This window comes from Talpa occidentalis, unplaced genomic scaffold (genome assembly GCF_014898055.3).
Source record: "Talpa occidentalis isolate TD23 unplaced genomic scaffold, MPIMG_talOcc4v2.1 talOcc4.5, whole genome shotgun sequence".
NCBI classification, from domain to species: Eukaryota; Metazoa; Chordata; class Mammalia; order Eulipotyphla; family Talpidae; genus Talpa; species Talpa occidentalis.
Window position 1 is genome coordinate 40,084,192 of NW_023604861.1, and position 17,800 is coordinate 40,101,991.

The 17,800-nt window shown below is 35.8% G+C and overlaps 1 protein-coding gene and 1 long non-coding RNA gene across 7 annotated transcripts in view; one reads left to right on the forward strand and one right to left on the reverse strand.

Annotated features, from left to right (window-relative positions):
* AKAP11 (A-kinase anchoring protein 11) overlaps window positions 1-17,800 on the forward strand; it is a 43,478-nt gene that overhangs the window by 17,012 nt on the left and 8,666 nt on the right. For 3 of the 6 annotated variants that reach the window (XM_037526948.2, XM_037526950.2, XM_037526949.2), the window contains exons 5-11: window positions 1,565-1,696; window positions 3,064-3,325; window positions 3,869-8,369; window positions 8,905-8,994; window positions 12,378-12,533; window positions 16,500-16,583; window positions 17,365-17,411. In XM_037526948.2, the coding sequence (XP_037382845.1) occupies window positions 1,565-1,696; window positions 3,064-3,325; window positions 3,869-8,369; window positions 8,905-8,994; window positions 12,378-12,533; window positions 16,500-16,583; window positions 17,365-17,411 (5,272 nt within the window). Of the gene's footprint in view, window positions 1-1,564; window positions 1,697-3,063; window positions 3,326-3,868; window positions 8,370-8,904; window positions 8,999-12,377; window positions 12,534-16,499; window positions 16,584-17,364; window positions 17,412-17,800 lie in introns of those variants that run through there. The other 3 variants (XM_054701536.1, XM_054701537.1, XM_054701538.1) reach the window with 3 other exon arrangements.
* On the reverse strand, window positions 12,249-13,636 carry LOC119258725 (uncharacterized). Its single transcript, XR_005128305.2, has 3 exons — window positions 13,400-13,636; window positions 13,214-13,322; window positions 12,249-12,522 (listed from the first exon to the last, which is right to left on the reverse strand). It is a non-coding gene; the product is annotated as an uncharacterized LOC119258725 (long non-coding RNA).

Here is a 17,800-nt window from a genome sequence, read left to right on the forward strand (position 1 = left end):
TGTTATGATTTTTTTTACACTGATGTCTTATTTGGTTCCCCTATATTCCTGTGAAGGAAGTAGTTTAAACAGAGGTACAAGACATATATCTAAGAGTATGTATATCCTTAAGACTGAGAAGTGTTCCCAAGTATTTCTCTCATACTGTTTCCTCTTCAAGTGTTTATAAACCATGTTTATAAAAGAAACTACTCTATGAAGGGGCAGAGACATTAATAGTTCTTTATGCAAAATATTTACATCAAAAGGGCAAATGAAAAAGGTTATTTTTCTTTTTCTTCACATCTTCATAAGGTTTTCAGTTAAAGTCTAATATAATATCTTGGAGAGGAAAGGCAGAGAAAGTAGACTTGTATTTTGTTTTTTTAAAGATTTATTTATTTATGCACACAAGAACGGGGGTGTAGGCCAGAGGTGTGGGGAATGAGAGGATTCACCAGAGACAGTGGGGAACAGAACAGGTAGATTGACTGAGATACACTGCTGAGGGGAGCAGTGGGCTAGTCAGGAGAGGTCTGCTGTGCCATGTAGATAGCTCCCTGACTGGGGATTGAACTCACGCTGCATTGGCTGCAGACAGCTTTATAGGTTGCGTCTTAATCCCTTGTGTCACCAGGGAGGCCCAAAATAGGCTCGTATTATACAAATACAAACTTTAGCTTCAAAGAAGTACATGCTGTAGTCAACAATTCATATAAAAAACACCATAGTTAAACCAGTGGACTACATATTGACATTGGCACCTAAAAATAATGCCTAATATAATGGGTACGTGAAGGAACCCATGTAAAATTTTTTTATAGGTTCATATCAGTATGCTTAAAATGCCTCAGAAATAACTGATTTTGGACTTTCTTGGTGGTGCAGCAGGTTGAGTGCAGTGCTATGAAGCTGTCCGCAGCCTCTGCAGGTGGATTCAGTTCTTGGCTGACCATGGAGCTACCCACATGGCATGGCAGACCTCTCCTGTCTTGCCTGCTGCTCCCCTCAGCAGTGTATTTCAGTCTGCCTGTTCTGTTTCCCCCTCTGTCTCTGGTGAATCCTTTCACCCTCCCACGCCTCTGGCCTGTACCCTAGTTCTTGTATTTAAAAAAAAAAATGAATATATCTTTAAAAAAAAGAAATAATTGATTATTAAAATAGTATATTTTAATTTTGAATTTTTTAAAAAATTGGGGATGATAAGCCAAACACACACACACATGCACACACACACATACATTGCACAATATAATATGCACAATATAATATCGCACAATATAATATATAATATTGCACAATATAGCACAATATAATATTGCACAATATAATATGGCTTGCCCCCAATTTATATATATAAACACCCAATTAACATGTATATAAATTATATATATAAATTGTATACATAAATACAATTTATATATATAAATACACACAGACACACACAAACACAGTGTGTATAAACTATATTACCTGGAAAAATTTTTAACTATCAGACCCTAGGATTTTTTGATAGGATATACAGAAGAACCTTAGAAAGTGTTATTCAATAGTGTTATTTTTTTGTGTTATTGTTTTAAATTAGGATTTATCTGCAGTTTCTTTGGAACTTCCAGCTCTTCTGAATTCACTTCACTTCTGCAGTCTAAATGAAAATGAAATTATTTGTATGAAGGATATAAATAAATCAGATATAAACAGTGACCCTCTAAACCAGGTAACTTTTATTTGTTATTTCTAATGAATTTTTCAGGATTAAAATTGTACAGTGACATTTGTTTGAGAGTATTAGACTTGCAAAGGGTTGGTTGAACATTTTTTTTTTAATGCTATTTCAAGGATATATGATTCATAAAATGTCTTAACTCATTGATGCTTTGACATCACCAGAGGATAGAATAATTTTGGTCAAAGCTTTAAGTTAGATTTTCCATGTGTGAAATTCCCTAAGCAGTATGTAAGTACATATTCATCTTTTTTTCTGAAAATTCATTATTTCTGCAACTTTCTATAAGCTATTGGATTTCTCTCCCTTTTTATGGCCAATTTCAAATTTGTATAAACATTATGCTATATATTTTAGAGTACATACTTTAACTAATTTTATGATTTAAAAAATTCCATGTAGACACCCTGAAGATATGTGTTCTTTTTTCATTAACAAAAATGTTACCATTTCTCACAGTTAATTTTATAACATTCGGCTTTTAGTTCTTTACTAAGCATTATTTTGTTGATAATGCATTAAAATTGCTTTTTACCTCCTAGAAATGAAATTAGTTGGTTTAAAATTTATTACTTTCTGTAAGTATAAAAGACTGTTCATTATGAGGACTACAATTAAAAGTACGACTGCTACACTCATTTCCTTAGCTATATTCTTCATTTATATTCACTTGGTTGTATTTGCTAGAATACAAGAGGTGATTTGCTGTTTAGTTTCTAGTTTTTGAATAAATTATTTCTCAGTATTTGCATTTTTAAAGGTATGTATGGGAAATATGTGGCATCTTGTTTTCTTAATCAAAACTATAAACATTATTGTAAGTTGTATATGTAACAATATATAATAAGGGAAAATTTAGGTAAAAGGAGGGGGTAATTCTTTTTTAATGGAAGAGAAGATGGTATTATGCTGAAAGCTACAAGAAAATAGAAAAAAAAAAATGACTAGAACCTAGTTCATGTCCTCGGGCTGTTTATAGTGTATAGTTGGTGAGCTAGGCAAGTGATTAAATAAGAAAAATCACAGGGCTATGAAATAATACAAAAAACATTAATTGCAAGAAAAATGGAGAGTAAGTTTTAAAACATTTAAAGAGATAGAATAGGTGGAATTTGAATACCTGGATAAGAGAAAAATAGGAAAGAGATTGAGAAGTGAGAAATGTTGGAGAGAAAAAAAATGAATTAAAAAACCCCTTACCCATTATAAAAATCAGAAAGCTGCTTTCGGGATGTATGTATTTCTTTCTTTTTTCTTCTTGAGATTGTTTTATTTCTAAGCTTCATTTCTAGATCTGTATCTTATATGTGTAATGTTTTGAAAATAACATTATTTTTGTTACTTTCGTCTTTCCCAAGAATCATCATTCTGGAATGCTTTGTGTCATGAGAGTGTCACCTGTATTACCAAGACTCAGAGTTGATTTTATCTTTAGTCTCCTAAGTAAATATGCTACTGGTATCAGATACACCCTGGACTCATATTTGCATCAGAAGCACCATCTTGAGACCACTAATGAAGATGATGACGATACTAACCAGTCTGTGTCTTCCATAGAGGATGACTTTGTCACTGCTTTTGAGCAGTTAGAAGAAGAAGCTTCAAAGCCATATAACGAGGGTTTGTCTTTTACTGGCCTTTTCCTTAAAATATGAGATTAAAGCTTAGTTCGTTTTGACAGTTTTAGGTTGAATAGTTCAACTGAAATGTATTTTGAAATTTAATCTGATTTTCATATTTTCTGATTGCCTAAGGAATTGTCTTGTGATTTTTAAGTTCACGGTAAATTGGTTTTCAGTCTTGCTGTTTCTGTTCTAGCTTGGGCAGAACTGTTCAAGCGCTCTTTATCTCACTACCTAAAGTGTCTAGAACATGCTTTGGTTCCAGTTGCAGAACAGTAGCTGGCAGTCACATACTGGTGTTTCTAACACTTGTGGCAGCTTGCTGAGCAATCCGTAGACCTAGCATTCCCAGATATGGAGTAAAATGAAATAATTTAAGTAAAAGTCATATGACTTGGGATAAATCTGTTAACATTGTTTAGAGACCCCTATGTTACAAGTAAACACTTCATCCAAAAAGTCAGCTTATTCCCATTGATTTAAATTACTCTTTAAAAATTCTATACAAGAGTAATGTAATTCTTTTATTCTTTTCCTGTAGGAATAGACATTACTGCACCAAGGAACCAGTGTGACGCTGCTTCACAGACTACTTCTGTTCACCCTTTAGAAACCCGTGATTTAAGGATTCTGGTTAGCTCTGGTCAGCAGAAGTCATTGCCTAAACCTTCGACATCCTTAATAAATATTCTGGGACACAAAGAGCTACCTTCTGTGAAAACTTCAGTCACAACGTCAATTTCTGAGCCTTGGGTACAAAGGAGTTTCTATAGGTCATCTAATGCTTCAGATAAAGGTAGTGATACACAGAAAACGTTCTTTTCCTCTTCACCTGCCTACTCATCTGAATCAGAATGTTCAAGTCCAAGTCCTGTTATTTTCTTGGATGAAGAGGGTTATCAAAAAAGTTTAAAAGCAAAGCTTGAGCTACCTAAAATTCCTGTGATGAAAGATGATATAGAGAATTCAGACTCAGAAGTCAGTGAATTTTTTGATAGTTTTGATCAGTTTGATGAATTAGAACAAACTGTAGCGGCATCTTGTCAATTTCCAAAAGATCCTGTCATAGGGAAACAATCGCAAAAGAAAGGACACAAACATGAAAACTCTCGTTCTGTAACCACTACTATGAATCCTCAGAAATTCAAGTTTGATCGTCCAGCTCTCCCAGCTAATGTTAGGAAGCCAACTCCTCGTAAACCAGAATCCCCTTACAGTAACCTGTGTGATGCTCCAGATTCTCCCCGCCCAGTGAAGGCATCAGGGGAAGACAGTGGTTTGTTTAGCCCTATCCGATCCTCTGCTTTTAGTCCTCTTGGAGGCTGCACTCCTGCTGAATGCTTTTGCCAAACAGATATCGTAGGAGATAGAATTCATGAAAATCACAATTCTCTTTATTACACCTATGAAGATTATGCAAATCTCCTTTCATGTGAAGTACTGGGCTCGGTTCTTCATACCCAGCATAGTAACATAATAGTGAATACTAACAGTATTAAAAAAGAAGAAAATAAAACTGTAGCTCTTAAATGTGGAAGCCTTGATCCAAAAAGTAAGTCTAAAAATAAATCCTTAATGATTAAAGATAGCATACAGAAATTTGCAGCAGATCTTGTGGAAAAAAGTTTTGGTAGTGCATTCAAAGACTTACAGAAAGGGGTCTCTTCTTGTACCAATGCATTGTGTCACTTAGCCATCAAATTGACATCATCCGTTCTTCAGATGGCATTTAATGAATTGAGACGACAGCGTGCATTTTCACTGAAAGAACGTGCCATTAGTGGTCTGGCTAATTTTTTGGTGACTGAAGCTCTGTCAAATGCTTTACAAGATCTACAGTATGTAAAGAAGCAGATATTTACCAATACAGTGGCTGCATTTGCTGCAGATCTTGCTGAAGAGCTTGTTTTCGAAGGTATCATGGAAGTGTGCCAGTTTTCATACCCTCCAACACCTGCGTCTCCAAAGGGTCAGTCATTTGACTATGAAGACAAGGTTGTGAAATCATATGCAAAAGATTTATCTGAATCTGTAATACAGGAAGCATTCATTGAACTGTCACAGGTTGATGTGTCCTTCACAACGGAGGCTGCAGTTAGTGTTTCTACAGATAACATAAATTATGTGAGTGCAGAAAATGTAGTACCATCAACACAGACCTTCACATTTTCCCCTGCTTTCAACAATCAGACAATTATGTTGACAAAACCCACGCAGGAATATAAGAAAGAATACACAGTGCAACAAGCCTTGTTTTGTACTTCGGGAATTGTTACTTCTATACCCGTGCCCTTGGCAGGAAGTGCCCTTCTTCCATCTCATATTTCCTCTCATATACATCAGGCAAAGTCTCATGTGTCATCTGTTGATAGTAATTCAAATAGTGATTCTATCCAAGAATCACTTGTTGCTACAAAAAACAAAGAAGAACTAGCTTGTCTCAGAAATATTTGTTTGCCTTCAGAACATAGCCCAGGTAACCAGAGTGATTTTAAACCAGCTAGTGGTGGTATTGACATAGAAAACTCTTCAAAATTAACAAGTGATCCGGTAATTATTAGCAATTTTTCTGCAGCAATGGTGCATGCAATTGTAAATGAAACTTTACAGCCACCGACGTCATTCAAAGTCACAGAACCAGTCGATGAACACACAGATTGTTCAGTTAACAGAGTAAATGGAAACACCCCCCATCTTCCCTTTGATCAAGGAACACTGCAGAGGCGTGAAGCTAGCAATAAGTACATGTTTGCTGATCAGTTATCGAAGTCTATTATTAAACATTCCATAGATAAAAGCAAAACAGCGATCTCAAATGTAGATAAAAATGCAGTACACAAGGAAGGCTTACCTATTACTGGAGAAGAGTCACAACTGACCTTGGAAAAATTCCCCAAATTTCTTAATGCTCAGGATCACTTAACTCACTGTTCACTTTCAGTAGGAAAGAACTGTGTTCCAGAATGTAAAGGTTCTGTGACTCATGGATTTTCTTTAGAGACAGGTGCAATTATGGTAGGTCAAAAACCTGATTTGAAGGAACTTGCAAAGAAAAAATCAGTGAAAAAGACTGATTTGAATAATACAGCACTTGAGCCCCTGTCATTGGGGCAGGAAAACCCCTTTCCTGCTTCACATACATTCTCATCTACAGTGCTTACGTGTGTGGATGGTTTACATGTAGAAGACAAGCAGAAGATCAGAGATGGAAATATAATACCTGATACTCCTCCATCGACTCCTCTCCTACCATCCCAGGCAAATTCTGAATGGGATATCAAGAAGTTAACTAAAAAGCTCAAGGGGGAATTAGCCAAAGAATTTGCACCTGCTACGCCACCTTCTACACCTCACAACTCGTCTGTTGGTAGTTTGTCTGAAAGTGAACAAAATACTATAGAGAAAGAAGAGTTTATGTTGAAACTGATGAGATCCCTTTCAGAAGAAGTTGAAAGTAGTGAAGGTGAAGAGCATCCAGAAGTGGATGTGAAGGCCCAGTACTCAGGGAAGAAAGTTCAGTTTGCAGATGCCTTAGCTACACACATCCTTTCTCTTGCAACTGAAATGGCAGCTTCCCATTTAGATAATAAAATAACCCAAGAACCCAAGGTTAAAAGCCCGTCCTTAAATGTACAAAACTCAAGAAGTGTATTGCCTACTTTTCTAAATCACTCAAATGAAACTTTGCTACCGTTACAGAATTTTGCAGGTGATATGGCCTCAGAAGTCATTACAGAAGCCGAGAAAATAGCAAACATTAGAAGTTGTATGCTTTTCAGGCAGAAGAGGAACAGCTGTTATGGTGAGGGGGACCGAGCTGTATCAGAAGAGAAGTTGGATACAGAGGCTGTGGCATACTCACAAGAAGTGGATTCATTTATTCTTTCATTACCACCAAGTTCTTGTATGTCAGGCCTGACATACAAGTATCCTAGCTGTGAAAGTGTGACAGATGAATACGCAGGTCACATTATCCAAATACTAAAACAGGAAGGTGGTAATAATGAGTTAATAATGGATCAGTATGCTAATAGGCTTGCTTATCGATCTCTTAAATCAGGACTACAGGAAGCAGCTAAGTCAGCCAAAATGAAGTGCAACTCAAAAATGTCCCCTGTGCAAAACTCACGGGCAAAAACTAACAGTGAACTGTTAATGTTCCTAAATAAAGAACACCACCAAGAAATAGAGAAAAAAAGGCAAAGTAAAAGAAGTGGAGGTTGCCTTTATAAAAATCAGACTTGTGAATGGACCCAGGATACATATAGAAAAGAGTGTTCTGAACTATCCAATTTTTCCACCTCTCTGGCTCACAGCATTACAAAAGATGTTGAAAAAGAGCTGACAGTATCTGCAGTTGGCTTGCCAAAGTCCCTACCAGATTCTTGCCTTTATGAAAAAGCTGGAGGTGAAGAAGATACCAAGACTCATGTTGAGCCAGAATTTGCTCAGTCTCTTCAGCCTTCCTCACAAAATCACAGGTTTTATCACAGTACAGGCAACTTAAATGGGTATGGCTATGAAGAGAATGTTGTTCAAGCAATTGAGCAGTATGCTAAAAAAGTAGTGGATCACACTTTAGAATTAAGTTTAGGATCTGCATTTTTTCAAGTGTCTGGGTCCACAAAAGCAGCAGAAAGGATCACTTATGCAGAAAAATTATCACCTCTCACAAGTCAGACCTGCAGATATTGTGACCGTAAAGAACTCCATGATTGCACTGGAAATTCATCTCCACAATTTTTCAGACAGGATTCACTTTCTAATAGTAGGCTAGTCTCTAATTCAAAATTTAGCAACGTCTACCAGAAATCTAGAATTTTTCATCTTGATGTCCCTCAAATTCATGTTGATCTTGATAAGAAGACTGTGCTTGCAGAGAAGATAGTTGCTGAAGCTATTGAAAAAGCAGAGCGAGAGCTGAGCAATACCAGTTTGGCAGCTGATAGTGGAATTGGACAGGATGGCCTTAGCTTTGCTGAAAGCCTTAGCGCAGAAATAGTGACCTCTGCAATGACAAATGTTGGACATGCTGCTAGCAGGTAAGTTTCAAGTTTCTTTTCAGTGTTATGATAAAATGAAAAGTTAAACTTGACCACGTAAGGCCTCCCTGGTGGCGCAGGGGTTGAGACGCAACCTATGAAGCAATCCGCAGCCACTGCATGAGTTGATTCCCGGCCGGCCAGGGAGAAACCCACATGGCGGAACAGACCTCTCCTGTCTCGCCCGCTGCTCCCCTCAGCAGTGTATTTCAGTCAGTCTGCCTGTTCTGTGGCCTGCTCTGTCTCTGGTGAATCCTCTCACCCCCACATCTTTGGCCTGGACCCCAGCTCTTGTATAAATAAATAAATCTTTAAAAAAAAAAATAAACTTGACCATGCATGTATTAAGTCCTGTTCAAAAAGGTACAGTTTTTTATCCTAAATTAGGTACAGTTATTATCTAAAATAAGTCCCTATTTTAGATAATAGGGACATTTTCCTGTTATATGTAATTATTAAAAAAAATCCCTATTTGTCTATTGTTTGATATCCTGCCTATTACTTTCATATACATTGTTTCATTATCCCACAACAGCCCTTTGAGGGAAGGTATTAACCATTTACCAAGCTGGAAGATGAGGCTTAGAGAAGATAATCACCTTGCCCGAGTTCACAAAGCTATGACGTAGGTAAAGTTGAATGGAAGAAACAACTGGAGAAATTCATACAGCAAATATAGAGCATTACCATTTTAATATGCTACTCTGAGATTAAATTTTTATACAATGTTTTGTATCTGGTCACAAAGGTAAGTTTTCTTATGAAGAATATAATATAACCAAATTGCGATGAGGAAGAAAGCAAAAATTCTCCAAATACTTCCACTATTGCCACCACTTCACTATCTGAGGGGACAGTTCTTTCTGATAGTCCTACAGTGTCCTGTTCTTCAGTATTTGTCTTGTGTTTGGTGATTCTAACACCTTAGTTAAAATTTTCATTTTAACTTTCTCTCTGGGAGAACATCAGGACCAACTTGTGTTACTAGTTTGTATGGTTATATTTGTCATTTCCACCAAATAGAGAAATAATAGCTTTGAATTGAAGTGAAATTCAATTGAGGCACATGATACCTCAGATTTTCTGGTAGCTTTTATCAAAGCAGTGATGAGAACTGCCTCTTTACTTAGCCTCCATAAAATAAGAAAATGCAGTTTGGGCAGGACCTTTGAATCCAGTGATTCTGCAGCATCCTCTTGTGATGAGAGATGCTATCTAATCTCTGGTGAATGAGGGGAGGTTCTCAATTTGCTATAATCAGCAGCTTCATATGTCCCAGACCAGGGATTGGTAAACTCTACAACCCATAGGCCATATCTGACCCACTGCTTGTTTTTGTATGGTTCTGTGAGCTAAGAATGTTTTTTTTTTACATTTTTTAAGTGTCTTGAAGAAAAATGAAGAGTATTATTTTGTGGCATGTGAACATTATATGAAATTCTGTTTCATTGTTCATGAGTAAAGTTTTATTGGAACACAGCTGTGCTCCCTCATGTATGTATTGTGTATGGCTGTTTCATGCAGAGACCTTGTAGTTGGTGTTGCCTAAATGTTTAATTGTCTGGCTCTTCACAGAAAAAATTTGAGAACCTTTGCCGTAGACCTATAACTCTACATTAATTCCTAATATAATGATAGGCATATGATGAGTAGTTAATAAATGTACATATGGGCTAGGCCTATCTATAATTGAAGCAACTTAAAACGAAACAAAAAACAGCCTCATACTCTTTGAACTGTCTCTTTCATCTCAGTCTCATGGGAAGAAAAGAGCCTCTGCTCATAACCCTCCAAAGCCTAGTGAGGTCTTTGCTCTCAGTTTCCTCAGTATTTTCACTTTTCCTTCTTAGTATTGGGTGAGTAGATAGATAGACCCCCAGAAGTTCTTTCTGTAAGGCATTGCTGTCTAATTTCAAGTTGTTATCCAGACCAACAGAATATTACTTGGTATTTCTTTTCCTCTTTTTATTTCTTAATAATTGTGCTAGGATTCTTTAAGTGCTGACTATTAAAAGTTGACTAATACATATAATGTTATTTTTTTTCCATTTTCTATTTCTAAAGTTAAAATGGTTTGTGTCTCAATCTTTAAGGAGGGATTCACTCAAATAGATTATTTTTAAAGGTATTATTTGATTTACTTGCTAGTGTTCCCTTTTCTTATGTTTGATTCATGAAAATAACCATAAATATTTCACAAAGCTGTGATATACAGAAGAGAGGTACATGATTGTCAAATGGGGATTATATGATGGGGCATTTTGGGGAAAGCAAAACATCTAAATTATATTCTGAGCTGCTATTTCTGAACCAAGATAACCTAGCAGTTGTTAAAAACTTCCCTGAAACCCACTTAATGGTCATTTATAGCCCAAAAGCATTAGCTTGTGACACATTACAGGTTAAAAAAAAGAACAACAACAACATTGTACTCTATTATGGTTCAAAATTATATAGTGTGCCTGTCGCTGGATAGCCAGTATAATTCTGGTTGCTATACCTTAATTACAAACTGAAAAGAGTCAAAAAAAAAAAAAAATGGGGGCGGGTCAGGTTCCTATTCTAGGCACTAGGATTATAGAAGTGAAGCAGACAATCGTGTTCTCTTGGTGCTTGTATTGTGGTATAGTCTGTCATGTGGTGATAAGTATTTTGGAGGGAAACTATAGTAAGGAAGGGGGCTGGAGAGTGGTGAGGGTGGTGCGAGCTGTCAGAGGGGGGATGGTTTGCAAATTTGAATGGATAATGAGAAGGATAACTCTGACAGAGTAACATTTGAGCAAAGAGCCATGGGTGCAGAGAGAATAGTCACTGGGCAATGGGAGGGTGGACCTGTCCCTACTGGTAAATCAGCAGAGAGGTTTGTGTGGGTGAAATGGAGTGAGCCAGGGAGGGTAGCAGGAGAAAGGGTGGAGGAGACAGATGATATACTATGAGCATTTGGATTCTTATTCTCATTGGTGAGAGGCCACTCTCATCACTTAGAAACTTGTGTTCCGTAATGGTATTTAGATGAGTGACACACAGTGACAATTTACATTAAGCATAACAGGCTAAAGATAAGTTTGGGGTACTGGTGGTATCTCCATTAACTTTAAAATTAATATGCTTCTGCAAAGTCTCCCTTTTAGATGATACAAAACAGAACACTAAAATTTTCTGTCTTCATGTTTAAAATGTCACTTTAAACTGCTATGCTGAAAATAAAAAGTAGAGGCAACATTACGATAATTGAAGAGTGAATGGACTTTTTTGCAAAGATGGAATTAAAATATGTGTCTTCACTGGAAAAAAAATGGGAAAGGTTATGATTCATGCTCAAAATCTTGAACAGATATGGTTTAGTTTGCCTATGCACTAGAATTCCTTTTTTTTTTTTTTTTTAATTCTTAAAGCCAGAAAGGTTTCTTTTAATACAGATAAAAGTACTATCTTGGGCCTCTCCTGGTGGCGCAGCGGTTGAGCGCTGGGCTGCGAAGCTGCCCGCAGCCTCTGCAGCGCCGGTTCGATCCCCGGCCGCCGGCGACGGTCCCACATGGCGCGACAGACCTCTTCTGCTGTGCCCACTGCTCCCCTCAGCAGTGTATTTCATCAGTCTGCCTGTTCTGTTCCCTACTCTGGTTCTGGTGAATTCTCTCACCCTCCCGTGCTTCTGACTGTACCCAGTGCTTGTATAAATAAATAAATAAATATTAGAAAAAAAAGTACTATCTTACAAAGCAGATGGTAAACTTAGGAACTTGTGCTCCATAGTGGTATTTAGATAAATGATGCTCTTGGGGTGGGTTGCATAACAGGCTAAAGATTAAGTTAGGGTGCTGAGGGTGTTTCTGTTAACTTTAAAATTAATATGCTCCTCTGCAAAGTCTACTTTTTAGATGACACAAACATTAGATGGGCCACTGGCTTAACTCTGTGTATCCTTTTTGTTCTTGTCATCTTTATTATCAGATAGTTACACCTCAGAGTCTGATGCTCTCCAGTTGAATTTTTTGCCTTTCTTTTTAGTCCAAAAGGAACAGAAGACTTCCAGTCACCTGAGTCGCTTGGAAGTCAGCAGATGAACCTCAGTATTGGTGATGACAGCACTGGTAGCTGGTCTAATTTAAGTTTTGAAGATGAACACCAGGATGAAAGCAGCAGTTTTCATCATCTGAGTGAAAGGTAATAAAGATATTGCATGTAATTATATTGTTTAGTCCCCCTCATGCTTCAGAAGTGAGTTATAAACTTACATTAAGCATTGTTTTTAAATACCAAATTTGAGAAGCTGCCATTATTTTCAAAATGTATTTTTTTATTCACAATCTGTTTCTAGTGGTTTCTGACATTTGTTATATATGGTAATTTAGCTGAACTGATTTTCTTTGGATGTGCTAAAAGTCAAAAAGTATTGCATACATTTAAATACCTGGACTTTTCATGAAATTTGAGGAAAGAGTTTTTTTCTCACTTTAAAGAAGGTACTTTTTTTTAAAATTTAATTTAAATTTAGAGGAAAAGGTATCAAAATAGCCCTGTAATTTTCCTGATATTAAAGTGATATTTCTTTTGAAGAGGGATTTCTTAATTGTCCTGCTATGCAGGAATAAATAACCTGGAACATTTATATTTGAGTGATGGAAACTGTATAAAATAGGGGTTTATTTTTTTGCAGCAGAAGGCACATATTTTATGCATAACTTTTCTTGATTTTGTTCATAGTCTTTGGAATATTTTATTAATCATGATACATTTGATTCTTATATTCTTAACTCTCTAAAGACATTCCTGACTAACTTGTACAGTTCCATAAATCTTTATCCACATTAACTGATAATTGGAAATAATGAATACATGCATACCTGAATCTAAGAAGACAAAAAGTTTCTCAGCATACATACTTCCAGTTTTGGATGTATGTGGAAAGGATTCTTGAGGCTTCAACTGAGTAGAGAGAGCCCTTGGAATTGACTTAAGAGGAAGGGAGGGGAGGGAGGGAGTTAGAAGACTGTTGGAGGAGGAGATAAGGAAAGGAAACGGCTTTTTACCTGTTAGAGCGCATCATTTCAGAGTATTTTGTTTGATGCTTGGCTTGACTAGTAGGCTTTAATATTTTTATAAAGCATCTATTTTGTCATAGCCTCTTAAAATGCTATGTAAACCACCAATCTTTCTTAAAATCTACATCCGAAAGGGGCAGTCTTTAAAACTGACAGCAGATAGTGAGGGTAATATTACAAATCATAATTTGACCCTTTCCCATAACTTCATCTAGAATAGAATAGTAGCACTTACATTCTCTCATCTTTGAGAAACACAGGCTTCTAGAATTTCAGTAATGGTTGACATTGTTGCTTAGGAAATGGTGTTACAATGGGAGAACTAGGGCTAGAGGCTAGTTGCAGGATTGTGGCCTGTTGAACAACTCTGTGCAGAGTGTTATTTAATTAAATTGAGAAATGGACACGTCGAACATTGGACACGTGACCAGGCTCTGTCCTTGGTTCTGTTCTCTTTAGCAAAAGAGAGAAGAAAAGACAATTTCATTAACAGAACCAAGGTTCAAAAAGACCAAATCAGATTCTGTTTTAACATTTAGCACTACAAAATGACTTACTTGAATTCAGGATAGGGTAACCCTGGCTTGATAACATTTTGTCAGAAAAATACCTGTGGCTTTAATTTACCCAGTCTGAATGAGAATTAATGATGATATATGGAATTCAGGTTCAGGCACAAAGTAAAAGTCAGTGGGGCTCATCCATGGTTGGTGGTGTGCTTGTTGGTTATACATTTTCCAGAGCCTTGCCTCCCAGAGGCTGATTTATTAGATCATTGGAGGATCCCCAAAATCTACATGGATGTCATGCTCCTCAGATGACATTAATGCAGGTGATTTGAGACTACACTTAAGATACATGACTTTATATTTTGTTTTTTGATGATGTCTGATACAGGAACTGTAATTTTCTGGTACAGAGTTCAAGGTAGGTGATAAGAGACTTTAGTGGCTTGGACAAACCTTGTACTTTTCACTCTAGTAGGTTCAATAGTGGGGCACAGTTAAAAAGAACAAATAACATCACATTTTCACAAGTGTTTAAGAGGAATGTTTAAGTATTTGATCAGGCAGGAGAATTGCTCTGTGAATGTGAGTCTCAAGTATGACTTGGGAGTTTATGGATTTCTTAGAAGTTATGTATTAGATTAGGTAAGAGATGGGGCTGAACTTACAGAATTTTTGAAATAATTTTTATAAGACATGTTAGAGTTGACATTCTCTTCTTAGGGCCAAAAACCTTGAGACAGAATTTTAGTCCTTGACTACCACTAGTTTGTAGTCATAGAAATTGACCAGTTAGAACAGAAAGTGATAAAGGCAGGACAGTGTTCAAGAATGAAGTATGAACACTATTACACAAAGAAATTAAGTTTTGTTTTATGTTGGGTTAACATAGTCTCATCATTACCTCTCTCACTTTGTTCTGGACATCTGATTTACTTCTGCTGTTCTGATCTGGTTATTGTGATTTCTTTCATTTCCAAGTGTCCTGGTTAGATGGAAAATTACATGATCACCCTAGTAGAAGTAGCATTTCATAAATAACTGACTTCAAATCTGACCCAGTTTTGAGGGACACAGAAGAAGGTGAATGAAGTGAGATTAGACAGAGGGAGTTTGAATTTTAGTCTTTATATTTCTAGCTGTTATTTCTTTTCATGTTCACCTAATACTTAGGTAATGGATTCTTATTGTTAATTAAATGGAGGATTCACTCTTGTGACTAGGATATGGGTAAGAATTTTAATTTTCTCATTTCCCCCCCTTTATTAATTACTAGTATAAATGAATGTAATGTTTCAGGTCTCTTATTTTTGTCCTTGGCTTATGGTGTTTGACCATTCTCTAGTTCACATATTCTCATTTTGGTTTCACAGTAGATGAGATGGGCAAAATTGGTTGTTCTAATGGTTTTATAATAGGGCTATTTTTTTTTAACATATATTGAGAAACTGCTCATTTGTAACTTACTAATAAATTATGGTTTGTGACAGCTTGTAAGTGTTCGAGTAATTTAAATATGTAAATTATTTAGAAGTTATTTACAACTTTTAAATCATTCCTTTTTGGTAACCTTGTCAACATTTACTGATGCATGTAAAATGATTTTATGTTAATTCATTTTTTAGGACCAAAAATCAGTTTTTATAGTTATCTAGCCTAATACTGGAAAATATAGCCACTTATCACTGCAAACTAACATGCTTACTAATTATCAGAATTTTTAAAAATTGCATGTTTTAGGTTTTATTCTGAAAATTGAATTTTGTTTCTAACACAGTTGCTTTTTTTTTTTTTATTGTTTTGCCTCAGTTTTAGAATATAGTTACTTTTTCCTTTTGGTTAGGATAGTATCAGTAGTTACCTGTATGGCATTAGTGACTGGCCAACCAGACAAGTGTAATATTGAGTAAGCCTTGGCTATTCAATATTCTGGAGAAAATGTATGTAGCTTGTCTCATGCTAAATTATTCGTAATACATGAAATGATGGTCATTGACATAATAAGAATATTTTAAAGCCAGAAAATCTCTCTGCAAGTAGTTAGAAAGGCCTATTTGGACTTTTAGGGTCTATTTGGGACTGAGCTTTCAATCCTATTTTCCATTTCCCACTGCCCTCAACCCAGGTCATCACTGTTCTCACTATCTTGAAGACTGAGAGCCTGAGACCATGTTAACCTGTCTTTCTTTTTTTAAAACTTTATCCAGACGGAAGGTATTGGCTTTTCACAAATTATTTTGCAAGATTTGCCAGAGACTATTTCATTGTGAAAGTTTTTATTTCATGCATTCATTTGCTGTCACAAAAGTCATTCTGTTGCCTTAATCTGTAAAATAAATATAAATTTAGAATAGTTTTCATGATGAAGTTAAAAAAACAAAACAAAATTCTCAGGTCTCCAAAGCTGTCAGATACCTTTCATAGTAGCTGTGATGGTCTCTAGCACTGTGGGTGTGCCACCCCGTGGTGGCAGCTTCAGAACATCCACACTTATCACTGAGAGAAGCTGTACCAAGGAAAACCAAGATCTTTTTTTATTATTCATTTTCTAGTTCAGCTCTGTTCTTTTCTTCCTCTGGCAGTAATGGTAACAGCAGTAGCTGGAGCAGTCTTGGTTTAGAAGGAGATTTGTATGAGGACAATTTATCCTTTCCAACATCAGACAGGTTGGTCCAGTCCAGAAACTTAAAAACTGATGAGTCTTTCACCACTAATGCATGATGTCATATTTGTAAAAGAATGTGGATTACAGTGCCAATATGTATCAACTTGCTTTTCTCCTACATTTTTGACATGATTCTGCTTGATCAGTTTACATCTAATGAAAAAATTCAATTATGCTAAGATATGACTGACATCTACTTGCAAAATGTGTTACTTTTATGCATGTGTTGCTCCGCTTGCTGTTTTTCATTCTACCAATGATTGTTTCATTTAAAAAGAGCTTGCTTCCTACAGGATTTCTGGTTTTGTTTTTGTTTTTGTTTTTTTGCTTTTTTGTTTTTGTATGTATTTCTAGTCCATATATTAGGAAAAAAATTTTTACTATGTTAAAACTGTATAAATGTCAATAGAAGCATTAATAAGTAATTATTCATGGCATTCTGTGATATTTGAATGCTGTATTATCAAAACCCAATTAGAATATTTTGACTTTAAATTATTTTAAATTAATTTTTATTGTGAAATTACTTGGCTGTCTATATGTCATGGTCAGATAGAGCATTTGGTTATTGATAAGAAACTCTTAGGCATCATTTGCAATTTTTTAACTTTAACATGAAATGGTGTGAGAAGCAAAGCTTCCTTTTTGATTGTCATTTCTCCTCTTTTTAAATGCCATGTCATATTGTAACATCATTCTTTACAACATTTTAAGAATCGGGTTTATTCTGTTATTAATTAAAGCTTTTTTTTTTAACTGCTTCTGCCATTTTATTGGAAAAGTGATGAGCCTGATGATAAAGATGAAGAGGATGAGGATGATGGAGAAGGTAAATTGACAATTTGTTTTTCATAGTGTTTGCATGTTTTTTGCTTAACCTTCTGTAGAAGAGTCCTTAATGTTTTGTATTTGCTCATTTTCATCAGCTAGATCAGGGTATTTACATTCCAAATCAGGGTATTCTTGAACTGATTTATCCAGTGTTGTGTCCTGTCTTGAGCAGTTTGTAATATTTGATTGGTAAACTAAAGATTGAACTGTCTTAAAAGAATTGGCGTAAAGATTGAACTGCCTTAAAAGAATTATTCAGTTATTTGAGAATTTATGATAATCTCTCTCTGTATTTTCAAAATGTAAAATCCTTGTATTATAGTTTCATATAATTATGGCACATATCAGTGCATTGTCCCACTAAACCAGTAACTTTTAGAATTAGTG